At 37.8% G+C, this 16,613-nt stretch overlaps 1 protein-coding gene across 2 annotated transcripts in view; it reads left to right on the top strand.

Moving 5' to 3' along the window:
* ccny (cyclin Y) overlaps positions 1 to 16,613 on the top strand; it is a 169,993-nt gene that overhangs the window by 132,158 nt on the left and 21,222 nt on the right. For both annotated transcript variants that reach the window (XM_039753557.1, XM_039753556.1), the window contains 3 exons: positions 654 to 688; positions 3,650 to 3,750; positions 4,230 to 4,265. In XM_039753557.1, the coding sequence (XP_039609491.1) occupies positions 654 to 688; positions 3,650 to 3,750; positions 4,230 to 4,265 (172 nt within the window). The remainder of the gene's footprint in view (positions 1 to 653; positions 689 to 3,649; positions 3,751 to 4,229; positions 4,266 to 16,613) is intronic.

The raw sequence follows: 16,613 nt of genomic DNA, 5'->3' as shown, positions 1-16,613 counted from the left end.
AGCACAGACATTTTCTTACCATGTTTATTGCAAAGGACTGAAGTCCCATCTTCTATTATTTGTTTTTACATTTGTATTTCTTTTTTACTTTGTTCAGTTTACTTTGTACGGTATTTTCTGACAAGATCTTTTTAAATATATCACAAACAAAAATAGGGTTTCCCTGTGCTGAAGACTGCTAATGCCATGATTAGTTTCCCAATTGCCTTTAACATTAAAGTAGCTTTCTTGGAATTGTTCACTGAAATAATGAACATTTGTGTTACTGCAACTGTAATTGTTTCTGTAGTATTATGTTTCCTATATTTCTTAAGAAGGTGTGAAATATGAACACATTTATGCCCAGAACTCTACATTCTATAGATTTTGAAAGTGTAGTAGCATTTAGAAGTTTGCTTTTTCTAGTTAAATCAACTAACTGTTACAGGTACACAGAATTGAAAACATGTGAAAGATGTTCCTTTCATTGTTAAATGTGTTTATAATGTAACTCAGATTCATGAAAGACCAAATTTCTCAATGTATAGCTATGTAAAGTAAGTGTAGCAATGTTGTCTTTTGTTAAATGTTTGTGTAAGTCAACAAATTTTCTAAATTTTTGAAAGTAAAATAACAGTGAAACCATACTCAATAATTATATATATTTTTTATAGTAAGAGAAAAACGGAAGAGCCTATACATTAATCATGTAAGTATAACTGAACATCTCCTAAAATGGGATTTAATTATTAATTTTTGTTTTTGTGACAAGCATGAATTTGGTGTAAACTGCTTTTGATGTTTAGTTTACATGCCTAATTAGTTACATTAATTTGAGGTGAATTATCAACAGCCATGTGAAATTAAATTTTAACTGACTAATACAGGTGAGGAATTATTAGTCAGTGGCATGAAGTAAATTCACATTTATTTAGATAGATAGATACTTTATTAATCCCAAGGGGAAATTTGACCCTTCTATAAAGAAGAAATGTGAAAGACACAGCCTTCCACTACATTTTAGGTTAAATTTAGCTGCTCTACAAGGTCTCAGTTATAATATTTACATAAACTATCAATGGCATACTCGGCACATACTTTATGGATTATTATTTCTCTCTCTGTTTATCCTAGGTAATTTCCTAGAAGCCCTCATATTTGCTCAGATACCAGACTGGGGCTCATTAACAGTTATGTATCTTGAGCAAACAGGGTTCTTGGAAATTATTTATAGGCGGTTCAGATTCATACTAAAGTCACACCCCAGGGTATTGGATCTGAGGGGAAAAAAACTAAATAAAAGTTGAGTGCCCACTAAAGCTGTGAGGAAAAAAATGTCGTTCCTGAGTGCCATCTAAATTGTGGATAATTTTAATTTCTAAGTCACAATTATAGATAAAGACAATGTGAATAAACAAATCACACACTTCCAAAATATAATAAAATAATATATAAAATATAATAAAAATTTTGTAATATCATTTTCTAACCCACTTAATTCAGACTAAGATCGCGGGGTGTGGGAATGGTGCCTATCCAAAGCTAGCACAGGGGTGCAAGGCAGGAACAAACCCTGCCTGGATAGGGCACCAGTTCATCACATAGCGAACCCATACACACTAGGGCCAATTTAGCATTGCCATTTCACCTAACCTGCATGTCTTTGGACAGTAAAGTAAACTGGAGCACCCAAACGGAACCTGTCGTAGACATGGGGAGAACATACAAATTCCATGCGTGAGGGACCTGGGATGTGAATCGTGGTCTTTGTACTGCGAGGCAGCAGCACTACCACTGCACCACCACGCCACCCTACATTGTCATGCATTGATTAAAAACACTCTTTGTTGAAATGTATTATGAATCTGCAGGCCATCTTAAAACCCATCCCCGACTGGTGGCTTGTACTGTGAAGGTATGCCTTTTATTGGAACATAGGACTGTACACAGTTAATTAAGATGGGTTATGCCTCTGTGTAGTTACCATAAGGTGAACATTTCTGAGGATCTGCAATAATAATACAGGAAGAATCAATAACATTAACAATAACATTTAATAAACGCATATTTATGTTATACTTTATTTACATTTTGTAGCAGAGTATCAGAATATAGTCAATGAAAATGTTAGGGCCCATGCTTGTTTCCAGTAACAGTACTTTTACCAAGATTTGGTTTCTAGTATTTTAGAATTTTCATAACATTTGAAGTTCAAAATAGAAATCTTTAGCCATTTTCTAGTGATTTATTATGAAATGGGGATATAGAACTTGCCTCACAACTGGGATGTTTAGTTAGCATTTTGCTCACGTTTACTGAAAATGAATTTAATAAAAAAAAAAAGAAATACTTCTTATAAGTTATAAGCCAACTTATTTTTACAATTATTGAAAATTGTATTAGAAATACTACAGAACCTTTTTTTAATGTCATTGGTTCTTTAATTAAAATTTTGGTAACTTTCAGGGCCTGATCGGAAAATATTTTTAAAAACTCTTAAGTAGTCTGCTGTTGGATAATTGGTCTATTTTGGGGTCTTTCCTGCTAAGTGTCCTAGATGGTGTGCCAGGACACACTTAAACACATGTACTTCCATACATTCAGGGTTTGTTTGGTGTTGCCAGTTAACCTGACATACATGCTTGTAGAGTTTAAAGAGAATAAAAAATAAATAAATAAAACTTGTGCAGATACAGGGAAAACACAGACATTGCCTTAGCCCGTGTCTGAACCCCATACTCAATAGACATGGGACAACAACTCTGAAGATTGTGCTTATTTTATATCATTATCAGTCCTCTTCTATTCATTCATTTATTCATTCATTATTATGGCCTCCTGGCCAGGCAAGGGTTTACTCATACCATGCAGGACTTCCATCCAATAGGGCCACCCGTAATAAAGATATCCATCCAGCAAAAAATACCTATACCTATCCATCCATTATAAAAGTCTCTCAGCTGGGTAAAGTTCTGTCCATGCCAGCAAGGATAGCAGTCAGTCCATATCCTCTCTTAAAAAAATCAGACATCTAAAACTGCCTAATTTTGGCAATGTTTTCATTTATTTATTCCAGCTGAATATAATGTTTCCCAAAACATTAAATTTCATCTAGTTAAGAAGTAGCTGGGATTGTTGGAAGAAATCGTAGAATCTGAATAGTTCAATCAAGTTCAAGTTTATTGTGTTGTATACATAATACATTGAAATTGTTACTTGCATGTACACAGAACAATAATAATACCATACCAATAAACATACACACACAAAAACGATGCTTAGCATGCATCTTATTAAAGCACTTTGAGCTACATTTTTTTGTATGAAAATGTGCTATATAAATAAATGTTGATGTTGTTGTTATTTCTATAAAATACATATTTGTTAGTATGTATTTATATATCTATATCTATATATGTGTGTGTGTTTTTGTGTACGTGTGTGTCTATATATATACACAGTATGTATGTATGTGTGTATATATATATATATATATATATATATATATATATATATATATATATATATATATATATATATATATATATATATATATATATATATATATATATATATATCTGTGTGTGTGTATACAACATATACACACTGTATATGAAGTGACCTTGGCTAGTGGTTAACTTGCATTTGTTAATGTCATTGTTTAATTCAGCACCCACCAGGGCAAATAAGAAGAAAATACAGCTCGTGTTCAACTATCTTCTTGGATGACAGTACAGTCAGTCAACCTAACCTCAAATACACCATTAAATGGTGAGTATTTTGATTTATGAAGTGTGATTTACAATGCAAATAGAAGTAAATAATGACACACAAAGAACACATATGTTGATTGGTAAAATTAGAAATCACAGAGAGGTTTTGAATGTAAAATGCAAACAGTGGCTGTGCTGTATGAAGTATTAAAAGGTCTCTGCTTGTTTTAAAATTTTGTTACATTTTTTAGTGCCGTATGAAGTATTAAAAGGTCTCTGCTTGTTTTAAAATTTTGTTACATTCCTGTATTAAAAAATGTTTGTCTTGTTGTGAGCAGGCCTTAGAAATATATACTCTTACTATATTTGTAAAAGTAAGTGTTATCATGTCAGTGCTTATAGTGGTACTTCAAAATATAAGTCATGTTACATGTTAAACATGTTAAAAAGTTATCCCTTAGAAATTTACTTTTAAATTTTAGTAGAGAACCTATTAATGATTTATTTTGTGGTTTTTACTGTTATTTCTTTTTACAGTGTAGCTCTTGCAATATATTACCACATAAAAAACAGGTATGTGCATGTTACATAATTTGTAATAAGTTCAGACTGGCTATCTAGAAATAGTGGGGTGTGCCAAAATTATAAATACATATTTTGTAGCCTTTGTTATTGCTTATTTAGTAACTTTTTGTTATATGCAACTTAATGATACAAATTCTCCTGAATAAAGGAGACTACTTAGTCCTTCAGAAAATTCCTGGGGCCATCAGAGTTTAGTTAATTTTCAAGCATATTCTGGTGTTGCGTGATAGGAAAATAGGTAATAATTTGCTGATGCATAAATAAAATAATAATGGATTTTTTGAGCAACCTTTCCTTTATTCACTTTCTGAATCTATATAGCGCAGTGTGATTATGAGGAGACTAGGTATATTCTAAAAGTGCAAACCAGAAGTCAGCCCTGAATGGTATATGGTTTCATCTCTGGCCACAATTCTCATACATACAACAACCACATTCTTTAACACAGTGGCAATCCAGCATCATCAATAAACATAACAGCATGCAATTGGGTGGTGGGTAGAGTCCTTGGTGGGGGTTTGGAATGTGTGTGAGTATGGAGAGAAAATGCACCCAGTGCAAAATGTATCCTATTCAGGATCTAAGCTAGGCCCTTGTTTCTGTGAGGTAACAAAGTCACTTCCTCCATCATTCTTCCCACCCACTTGTAGCAATGAAAAATACTTTTGTAAAGTCATTGTATCCCAAGATGGTTTACTACTTTATGCCTGATCTTGCCAAAATTGGCTCAGGCCATTGAGATCCAGAACAAGTCTAAAAGAGTTCGACTGTCTTGATTGAATATTGTAAGTGAAATTTTCATTTTATTCTGTTACTTTTTTCCTAGTCAGATATGGTAAATGCACATTTGTGATCTTAAAATCTGTTTTATTAATAGTATAATATTAGGTCTAATGTTGCAAAGGAATGACAAATTCTCACTTTACCTGGGATAGCACTCCTCCACACTTTTGTTTTTCAAAATTGTTTAATAGAAAAGTATCAAACAAAATGCAGTGCACTGCAGAGCGACTTTTGGTAATATTTTTTGTAAGGACTTTTTAAAAAATGTAATAAAAGTGAGAGAGGACAGAAATAAAAAATAAAGAAATAAAAGAGAAATAAACATCTGGGGTTCAAAGCTAGTTGTTTACCTGACATCCTGAATGTATCAAAACCTGCTGCTTAACCCAGCAACAACCATCTTCCATAAGGGATGAGATCAGAAAGGATAACTGGTTTAAATGTAGTGCCAAGGTGGTTATGATCAAATGTAATGAAAAGAAGAAGCACTACTATACATGCATTCATCACATTAAAGATTAAAAAATATATAATACATTTTGTCTGTACATACAGTATTTCTTCATGATTAGTATATTAGTTAATAAAGCTGACTCCAGTGGACACTGTCAATGCTTATTAAAAAGACAAAATTGTTACCCAGCATGCACACTGTTTAGCCATCAATCTATCTTGCAATCCACATACTTCATTTATAGGATTTTAGGTAGTTGTGGTCTGTCTGGGCAGCACTGAGATGGAGTTAGGAAACACACATGGGTGTCAATCTGCCTGTTTTGTCATGATAGATTCCTAGGTGACTTTATTTCGACTTTGACTCTCCTTATTTTGTAGACTTAATGAAAATGCCTCAAATCTCATACATCTACCACACCCTCAGGTACTGTAATTTAGCATCCTTTTCTATTTTTATATCTATAACATCATGCTGTTAGTACTGGTGCTGGTAGTACTTTCACATTTATTAATATACTATAGATAGTATGCCCAAAATTGATAAACAGAGTTGAACTGAGTGCTTCCAAAATAATAATAAGAATCATCTAATCTGACATGACTCCAAAGTGGCACTGTTTGATTAGTCATTTTTTGCAGCTTTGTCCATGGATGTAAAATGGTAGTGAAGTATGCATTTGCAAACCTTACTCTAGTTCTCTGCAGCATCAGACACTCACACCTCCTGGGCTATTCACCGATGAAACAGCCCTGACCACAAGTCCAGGTTTATTCTTGCCATCATTTTCCTCCATTTCAAAGCAATGTTCAAATGCAGTATCTGATGAAGTAGAAAGTCATAAATTGGCCCAGGTGTTCTTCTGATCAATGAAACTTCCCATAACAAAAGCTCTTATCTGATATGAATCTGTAAGTGTATTTTTTAAAGTTAGACATTAATAATAAAAAAAAAAACTACATTATATTCTAGATTTTATTTTCCAGTACACGGTTCCAGGACAAAATCTTACACAATCCCACACTCACAAACTACTGTCTAGATGCACAACTCCACAAAGATAGTGACCAGGCCAGGATTCAATAAAGTTCCATAAAGCTATGAGATAGCAACAGTAACCACGGTGCTACCATACTAACCCTGTATACTTATTTATATATACTGTATTTTAAATTACAATTGTTTCTCGCAGTGCACTGCAGGCTGTCTTGTTTCTGCCCATCATTTTTTTATTCTGAGACGCTTTTCCTTGACAGCTTCCTTCTAATCCTGTTGATTTTAAAATTACTTCAGGCTTGCTTTTGAGTACTGTCATTACTGAATAACAGTAGTTTCACAATAACTTGTATTTACCCCAGCTGTATTTCCTGCATCTCTAAATCAACTGGCAGAAGTGGGAACATGGTCTTTCTGTGTGTTTTCCTATCTTTGACGTCATGAATCTATTATATATTTTTCATATCTTCCCAGGTTCCAGTCATTTTAATTAGTCTTTCCAGTTTATGCAGAGTTTTGTGAAAGCACAAGTGACATACAGGATTGGCTGCTAAAAGAAGCAAAGTTTAAGTCACATTCTGCAAACAATTTGAGTATGTTCCCAACACATATGAGTGAAAAACAGTTAGCAGTTACCATCATTTCTTGTAGGATGTGCATGTATGTAGCTTTACAAGTTTATAAATACTTAAGTATTTAAAAAGGTATTTGCATTTCATATGCCAACTTTATCAGTACTGCATTGTTTGAGGCTAATTTATATAATGCCTTAAAGCTGGAGCATAATGTATTAAAAAAAAAGCCTAATGTCTTCTGTAAATTCATGCCTGTTACCAGCTCATGCACATAAATAAGATATTCTGTCGTCATATCCTATAAATGACACGTGCAAGACTAATATATTACATCCTACTGTTTTTCAATAGGTTTTTAAGATGGGAGTGTGAGTATTTGTGTAACTAACTTATACCCAATTCATTTTCACTCCCTATATCCCTCTCTGTCACACACAGAACACAGTCTCTAGGTGATCTACACAGGTTCTTAGTTGTTCATTTTGTGAGCATTGTTCTTCGTCCCACTTTCCAGTGCAGCAACTACATATGTTTAGTCCAAATTTTAAATGTTTATACTGTTTAGTAGTTTTATGTCTTTCTTCCCTTTTACTTGACCCATTTCAACATATTAGTAATGTCTTGTGTTTTTAATGTACTAGTGGGCTCTGCCCCCTGCTTACTTTGCTTGCCCACCTCTGGGTTTGGTTTACAGGATATACAGTGCATCCGGAAAGTATTCACAGCGCATCACTTTTTCCAGATTTTGTTATGTTACAGCCTTATTCCAAAATGGATTAAATTCATTTTTTTCCTCAGATTTCTACACACAACACCCCATAATGACAACATGAAAAAAGTTTACTTGAGGTTTTTGCAAATTTATTAAAAATAAAAAAAATTGAGAAATCTCATGTACATAAGTATTCACAGCCTTTGCTCAATACTTTGTAGATGCACCTTTGGCAGCAATTACAGCCTAAGGTCTTTTTGAATATGATACCACAAGCTTGGCACACCTATCCTTGGCCAATTTTGCCCATTCCTCTTTGCAGCACCTCTCAAGCTCCATCAGGTTGGATGGGCAGCGTCGGTGCACAGCCATTTTAAGATCGCTCCAGAGATGTTCAATCGGATTCAAGTCTGGATTCAAGTCTGGGCTCTGGCTGGGCCACTCAAGGACATTCACAGAGTTGTCCTGAAGCCACTCCTTTGATATCTTGGCTGTGTGCTTAGGGTCGTTGTCCTGCCGAAAGATGAACTGTCGCCCCAGTCTGAGGTCAATAGCGCTCTGGAGCAGGTTTTCATCCAGGATGTCTCTGTACATTGCTGCAATCATCTTTCCCTTTATACTGACTAGTCTCCCAGTTCCTGCCGCTGAAAAACATCCCCACAGCATGATGCTGCCACCACCATGCTTCACTGTAGGGATGGTATTGGCCTGGTGATGAGCGGTGCCTGGTTTCCTCCAAGCGTGGCGCCTGGTATTCACACCAAAGAGTTCAATCTTTGTCTCATCAGACCAGAGAATTTTGTTTCTCATGGTCTGAGAGTCCTTCAGGTGCCTTTTGGCAAACTCCAGGCGGGCTGCCATGTGCCTTTTACTAAGGAGTGGCTTCCGTCTGGCCACTCTGCCATACAGGCCTGATTGGTGGATTGCTGCAGAGATGGTTGTCCTTCTGGAAGGTTCTCCTCTCTCCACAGAGGACCTCTGGAGCTTTGACAGCTCTAGGAAGAGTCCTGGTGGTTTTGAGCTTCTTCCACTTACGGATGATGGAGGCCACTGTGCTCAATGGGACCTTCAAAGCAGGAGAATTTTTTCTGTAACCTTCCCCAGATTTGTGCCTTAAGACAATATTGTCTCAGAGGCCTACATACAATTCCTTTGACTTCATGCTTGATTTGTGCTCTGACATGAACTGTCAACTGTGGGACCTTATATAGACAGGTATGTGCCTTTCCAAATCATATCCAATCAACTGAATTTACCACAGGTGGACTCCAATTAAGCTGCAGAAACATCTCAAGGATGATCAGGCGAAACAGGATGCACCTGAGCTCAATGTTGAGCTTCGTGGCAAAGGCTGTGAATATTTATGTACATGTGCTTTCTCAATTATTTTATTTTTAATAAATTTGGAAAAATCTCAGATCTCATGTTGTCATTATGGGGTGTTATGTGTAGAATTCTGAGGAAAAAATGAATTTAATCCATTTTGGAATAAGGCTGTAACATAACAAAATGTGGAAAAAGTGATGCGCTGTGAATACTTTCCTGATGCACTGTACAATTTAAAGAGATTGTTATTTTCATGGGAATTGTTACATATGCATTATTTTCACTTTTACTTTAAATGTTTTGTAAAAACAATACTTGTCCATTATTTCCGGCCCCGGGTGTGGTTGCATCTCTTTCTCACAGGACTTATAACGCTGCTCGTGTTGTGAAGGGGGTGTGACAGAACGCACGCTTAGTAGATGCCGTTGGATCATCTTCTGTCTTTCTGCTGTTGGCGAGCTGCCTGTTCTGCTTATCACGCTGCCCGATCAGCAACTGTCCTTTTACCACTTCATGTCGGTGCCGCTCGCGTTGTGCGGGGTTGGTTGGGTGGGGGGTTATTTGGGGAGTGGCGTGGGTTAGGGTGGCTGAACGCACGCTATGGAGAAGCGGTCTGATCATCTGCTGGTGAGCTGTGTGTTTTGCTTTTCGCTTTTCGTCGTTTTAAGAGCTGGGAGCACATGAAGCATGTCTGCCAAAAGCAATCCAGCAACTGCTAGGTTAGATGTCCGCGGACTTGTTTTAAATGATGTCTCACTGCCTTGTCTCGCATGACGTTGTAAAAACAATACTTGTACTTTATTTCCGCCCCTGGACGTTGTCATATCTCTATCTCGGCAGACGTATAACGCCGCTCGTGTTGTGAAGGTAGGGGCAAGCTAAGGAGATGCCTTTGGATCACCTACTGTCTTTCTGCTGCTGCTGTTGCGCTGCCTGTCGATCATTTTAAAGCCTGTACAACAACTGTCCTTTTGCCACATCGCATCTCTGCCGCTCGCATTGTTGGGGGGAGTTAGGGTGGCTGAACGCACGCAAAGAGAAGCGGTTGGATGATCTGCTGGCTTTCTGCTGCTTGCGAGCTGCATGTTTTGCTTGTCGTTGTTTTAAGAGCTGGGAGCAACTTAAAGTGTCTCTCGCGGGACTTTAAATTGTCTTCCGAGAAGATCACGTCTCGTCTCCCTCAGAAAGATTTTTTTTTAATAATAGAGAGAAGACAGATAAACTGAATGGCAGCTGAATTGCAATTTTTATTACCATTCTATAAAGAATTTCAACCTTATTGTGTGATTCATTAACTGTAGTTATAGTAAAGTTTCTGGAGTGATGCTTCCAACATTTCCCTGCTAGTGGCAGCATGGCGGTGTTGTATTTGCTGTGTTTAAAACCTCACCTAATCCCAGTTATTATGATTGAGAAGTCTGAACATTCTCCCTGTATCTTTGTTGACTTTTCTCCAGATTCTCTGGTTTCCCTCTCAAATCCCAGAGACAAACACAATAGGTTATTTGGCAATTCAGAATTGCCAAGCCCCTTGGTGGCAAAAGGAGAGGTCTACCACATAGTGTATCAGTACTGTGATGGATTCCTTAGATGCATGTCCTGAAGGGCATCAGAGCAAGAAGAGCTGAGTCTTGGCTTGTGTCGTGTTTTTAACTTGAATGAGACAGAGAAGATTTTATGAGGAAGACCTGGAGAAAACAAGGTGGTGAAATTTATCCATAACAAGGTTTTCACCAAAAGACTAAACTAATCTGTCATCAAATCCTGAACACTAGCCAAAAATTAAAGTTCCTAATAACAAAGCAGAGGTAACAATCCAGAAAACAACACACAAAATAAATTGCACACCAAGAAATTATATGCGTTATCTAAGTAATTTGAATTAAGTAGGTCAGTTATGACCATACACTCCAGGAGGTTCATGGGGTAAAATGTCATAGTAACGGGTGTGCTAGAAGTTTTAAATGGTGCTGCCCATATGCAAAAAAAAAATGGCCTAATGTTATAATTTGAAAAAAAAATCCAAACTTTTAAATGGAGAATGATAGAGAATAAATAATATCAGAAGTAAATCTTTGAGGAGAAAAAAAAACTCAGAAAGGACACACATCATCCTTAAAGCCCCAAAAAATGTATTAAAGATTAAAAGGAAAATGCCACTCATAGTTCGCAGCATGATAGATGATCTTGTGCATAATTAATTAATTCAAACTCAATAGATTAGTTTATGATCATCTTTCAGTAATGCAGCAGTTACAGAACAGTTTGCAGTACTAGGTCTTGAATCTCTGTTTACAGTTTTCCTTTTACTACTAGAATTATTTCCAGGTTATCTCTAATTACACTTTGGAAATTCATATCCTTACCTATTTGTGTGTTTTTTATTTACACTTTTCAATTTAGTATCCTTTTTTCTTCTCAAGATCCTTATTGAGTGTGTTACCAATATTTATATTATGTCTGGTGGCTTCTTCCTTTTTGTTGACTCTCTAGGTGCCTTGTCTGTTGTCTCAATGTATGCTCCAACCTCAGTGAGTGATGTCTTGGTGAGGAAAACATTTTATTTGCAGCTTTGCTCTGTGGTTGATGGGTGACTGCGAGGTGACACTCCTCTTGTCACGGGTGACTTCAATGTAGGCACTGACACAGCTGGCTATGAGGATTGTCTTGGTCTCCATGGGTCTGGTGACTGTGGTGAAAGTGGATCCATTTTCTTTGACTTTGCACAAGGTCAGGGACTATGAATCGCTGGATCCTGGCTCCAGCATCCTGAGCCACATCGTTGGACTTGGTACTCCAATACTGGTGGTGCAGTGAAGGAGGTTGATCACATCCTCGTGGGCAGATATCTGCAGGCTTTTACAAAACTTCAGGGTCTACAGAAGTGCCAGTTTGTGAATTCTGACCACAGAGACTTGTTGTTGCTACTGTGAAGATCCAGTTTAAGTCCAGTAGGTTACCACCTACTAGGAAAATGAGACTGGAGCTGGCCAGACTGCAAGATCAGGCTATATCTGATGAGTTTGCATACAATTTGTGTGAGAAACTTACAGATTTGGGTGTAACTGCTAATCCTAATGTGATGTGGGATACCTTCCGTGATAAGACCCTGAATGTTTCTGAGGGTTCTGTCAGGGATACCAGTGTTCCCAGAAAGAGGTGTTTCATCTTGCAGGGAACTCTGGATATCATCAAGAGGAGTTGCAGTGCACGGCAGACTGTACTAGCAACTGAGAAGGATGGCAGCGAGGGCTCTGAGGGCAGATAAGGAGGCATTTGTTAGAGGAATCTGTGAGCAGTCAACACACCATCCTGCTTAGAGGAATCGAAGCATTACAGACTTCCGAATCTCTGCATCGTAGAGTTACAGTCAGGGCGGCCGATGGAACTGTCCTTACTGATGACACTGCAGTTGTGACCCACTGGGCTGGCTACATTGAGCAGTTGTTTAAAGCTGATCCTGCAGCTAGGACTTTGAATATATCTGGGTCCATGGTTCTTGAGGCTGATCCTCCAATTAGTTTTGAACCACCCAGTCTTACTGATATTACACAGGTGGTGAACCAGATGAGGGTAGTGAATGCTGCAGGAATCTGTGGTATCCAGGGTAAATTTCTCCAGGCTGATGGTAAGGTTGTCCTCCTTGCATTGCAAGCAGTCTTTGCTTCCAATTGGGAGATGGAGATCATCCCAACTGCCCGGAAAACAGGACTTGTTGGCCTTATCTGGGAAGGGAAGGGTGATCAACTGGATTGCGACAACTAGACGGGGATAAGGATAAGGTCCTTGCTAGGGTTGTCCTCAATAGGATTTTTGATCACTTTCTCATCTACCAGTGACCAAACCAGTCTGATTTTACGCTTAAGAAGTCTAGCATCGACTACATCCTGGCCCTGAGGGTTCGTATGGAGAGCCAACACCAATATTAGCAGAGTTTCTTTGCAGCCTTTGTCAATTTTTGTAATGCGTTCGACTCAGTTGATCGAGTTGCCCTTTGGGACATCCTGAGATTTTGCGGGATCCCCTCAAGTTTGTTGGATTATCATGGCTGTCCTGTACACTGTAACTGTGTGCTACAGAGTGGAAGCAGAACCTCTCCATTTTTCTCAGTTGATTCTGGGGTCCATCAGGGTTGTGTTCTTGCTCCTACTTTGTTTAATGCTTGCATGGATTGTTATTTGTATTGGTCGTTGGGGTCCAGCCGCTGTGGGGCATCTGTTGGTGAAGAAAGATTCACTGATCTTGACTTTGCTGACGATGCTTGATCTTTGCGGAGTAAATCGAGGCTCTGATTGGGGCTCGTAGTAAACTGAGCAAGGAGTCTGAGTGTTTGGGCTTGCGAGTGTCCTGGATAAAATCCAAGATCCAGGCCTTTAATGACCTCTTAGGAACAGCCAACAGCAGTGTGTCTACGGAGAAACTATTGACTTTATTGAGAGGTTTACAGTAGTTGTTGCCTCGGCAGTCACATTCATGTCTCTGGTGACTCTTCCTATGAAGTCAGTATATGGTTTGGGAGAGCATGGGGGTCATGAAGTCACTGGAAAGGGGTGTGTGGTGCTCCCGATATCTATACAAAAGGATGAAGGTGCAAGTCTTATTGGAGCTTCCTGTCTTGCTATATGTTTGCAAGACATGGATGCTATCCAATGACCTGAGACAAAGGCAAGGCTCCTTTGGGTACTGTGTGTCTTTGGAGAATCCTTGGGATCCGCTGGTTTCACTTTGTGTCGAATGAGCAGGTGTTCATGGAGTTCCGAATGAGATACATTATCTGTATTGTGAGGGAGCGGCAGTTACGGCACTACAGCCATATGGCGTGATTTCCCAAGGATGATCCAGCTTGCAGGATCCTCATTGTTGGGGACTTGAGTGGCTGGACCAGGACCAGGATCTGGACCTGGCTGTGGCAGATAGAGGGTCATTTCCGGAGGATGAGACTTGGACCGTGTGTCTGCCTGGGGCGTTGCCAACCAGGAACCCGAGCTGTTTCGTCATGTGGTGGGGGCAGCAACACGCTGTACCAGTGCATGCTTCCCAACCTGACCTGACTTGTCTTATCGGACCCCCTATTGGTTACTGTCTTATGATCAGTTACGCTGGATAATTCCCACTCAGTACTGAATTAAGAGCATGCGCTGATTTTACAGTATGTTGCTGCACCAGCCACACAATGAACCGCCTGGATTGGAACCTGAGTGCAGCCATGCAATGGGTGGCACCTCATCACCACACTGGAACAGTGTCAGGGTTTTTTTTTATGGTGACTAAAGTGACAATCCTGCCACCAACCCCAAAGTTTTTCCTGCAAGTTGGAGGACCTGCTTGTAGGACTGGATTCAGATTAATGTCATACCCAGGATGAAGCAATTGCAGGTTAAGGAAAAAAAAAATAGAGTTACTTCTCGCCTTTAGATTCCCGGCGCAGATCCCTAGCCTCAGAGCCACCACTCCCCCCTTATTGAATTAAGCTATTTTAAAATGTTACATTTTTGAGTAGTGTATGCTATATAATCAATATGCATATTTTGTGTTTGTACTTGATACTATAGAAATAAAGCAGCTGTCTTAATAGTGCTGAAACTGATTCCCTGTGTAAAGTTGTCACATCAAATGCTTTTCAAATGAAAGGACCTAATCATTTAACCTCTTGTAAAGTAGGTTCATACTGTATATCCTTAATGAATTTTGAACTTTACATGTTTGTACTTGCTAGTTCCCAGTGTTATTTGTGTAGACAGTGAAATAAGGCTTTGACCATAAAATTCTTCTCTGTATGATATGAAGCTAGTTAACTGAGAAAAGCACCTAGCTCAGATATTCTCTTTCCAGACTCCTTTTTAACTAGTGAAAAGTATGAATTAAAGATGCATTCCACATGTCAGTAAAAAACAGCAAAGAGGCAAAGGGCAAAACTTTTCAACATAGGGCCTGATGCTAATTGTTAGTGAATTTTTTTTGCCAAAATTGTTGCCTTATTTTTATACATTTTAGTTATGTAATTGCAGTACATATTCTGAACTATCCCAGTCACTCACTTAAGCTTTACACACTTTTTTTTTTTCATAGTGCCTGATATATAAAAGTGCTTTAGAAAGTATCCTTTGGAGTTATAATACAGGATTAGCAAAGCACAGAATTTTCAGTATGGCCAAAATCAATATAAAATAATGGGATGTACACCAATAATGAGATAAAGTGAAAAAGTTAAATATACTGTAATAGATTGAATTTAAGGGTTTTAATTGTCTTTTTAAAAGACATTTAATCACTTTTTGGAATGGGGTCTTTAGTGGACATTGGTAATTACTGTATTCAGGGAACTCTGTCTAAACCATTCTCAATGGCTTCATTTAAACGTGGAACAATTGTTACGGTTGCTCACTAATAAAAGTAAAAAGCAGAGAACAAGAATGACGAGTGGCCTTTTCTGCCTTAGGAGTTTTTAATTTTTTTTTTAAAGTGGTCAGTCTTCTTGCCAACCTATAATACTATAACATAAGATGGAGCGCAGATTGTCTCATTATGCTATATTTTGTTTGCTTGTTTTCATTTGAGAAAGACATAATTCACAAATTGCTTATTTCGCTGACTATAACATTTTCTAGTCGAAGATATATAACACCTGATAAAATATGCTTATTTTGATCTTCTTGATGGAATCTGCACAAATAAATCAAATAACAATCTTTATTCAACATAGCATATATTTCTTATCAAAACTGTCGTAATGGAACTGTAAACAGTTTCAATATGATTAAGCCACCCATTCCTGTACCTTTTGCAAACTACACAAAAAGTCACTCTTAAGTATTTATTAAATCAATGAAAGGTGAGACGCATCTTGCTGAAGGTACATTATGGGGTCATGTTAGGGAGTGAAAATGAAGCAGAATAATAAGGTAAGATTAAGAATAATAAGGCATAGGCTGAAACCAATGTCTCAGCCAGAACAGGAAAAAAAATATGGTTAGTGAACAGAGGCATGGTGAGAAAGCATAGCAGTCAGGGTGCAGAGAAGAAATTGCATGAAGTGTCAAAAGATTGAAGCAATTACAAAAGGGAAGAAAATATAAACATGAAAGAATGTGATAGAACAAGTTTGTTGAAAGAAACTGATGCAACACTAGATGTAGCTTTTGGAATGGAGGTGGTTTATTCAATCCACAAGTGCCTTGGAAAAATTAAAAATCCGTGCATAAGGCACTGTAGTCAAAAAATGGATCAGACTCAAAGCAGTTGAATTGGAAATGTTGTCCACTGTGCTACCAGTCCACATGTTTGAATAATTAACAACCAAGTTGGAAAAATAAGTCACAACTATTTTTGCAAGACATCAGGAAGGACGAGCAATTATTCTAATGTTAGGGACTTGGGAGTATAAAAACTTCATAGAAAGGAAGACGCCATTTAAAACAGAGTAAACAGCAATCCAGAGTAGTGAAGCATATGTCTGGAAAAAAATGAAGCCCAGTAGCAGAGCATTTATG

The sequence above is a fragment of the Polypterus senegalus genome, chromosome 5 (genome assembly GCF_016835505.1).
Source record: "Polypterus senegalus isolate Bchr_013 chromosome 5, ASM1683550v1, whole genome shotgun sequence".
NCBI classification, from domain to species: Eukaryota; Metazoa; Chordata; class Cladistia; order Polypteriformes; family Polypteridae; genus Polypterus; species Polypterus senegalus.
Note: the sequence above shows the minus strand (reverse complement) of the source record. Positions and strands in the feature narration are given on the sequence as shown.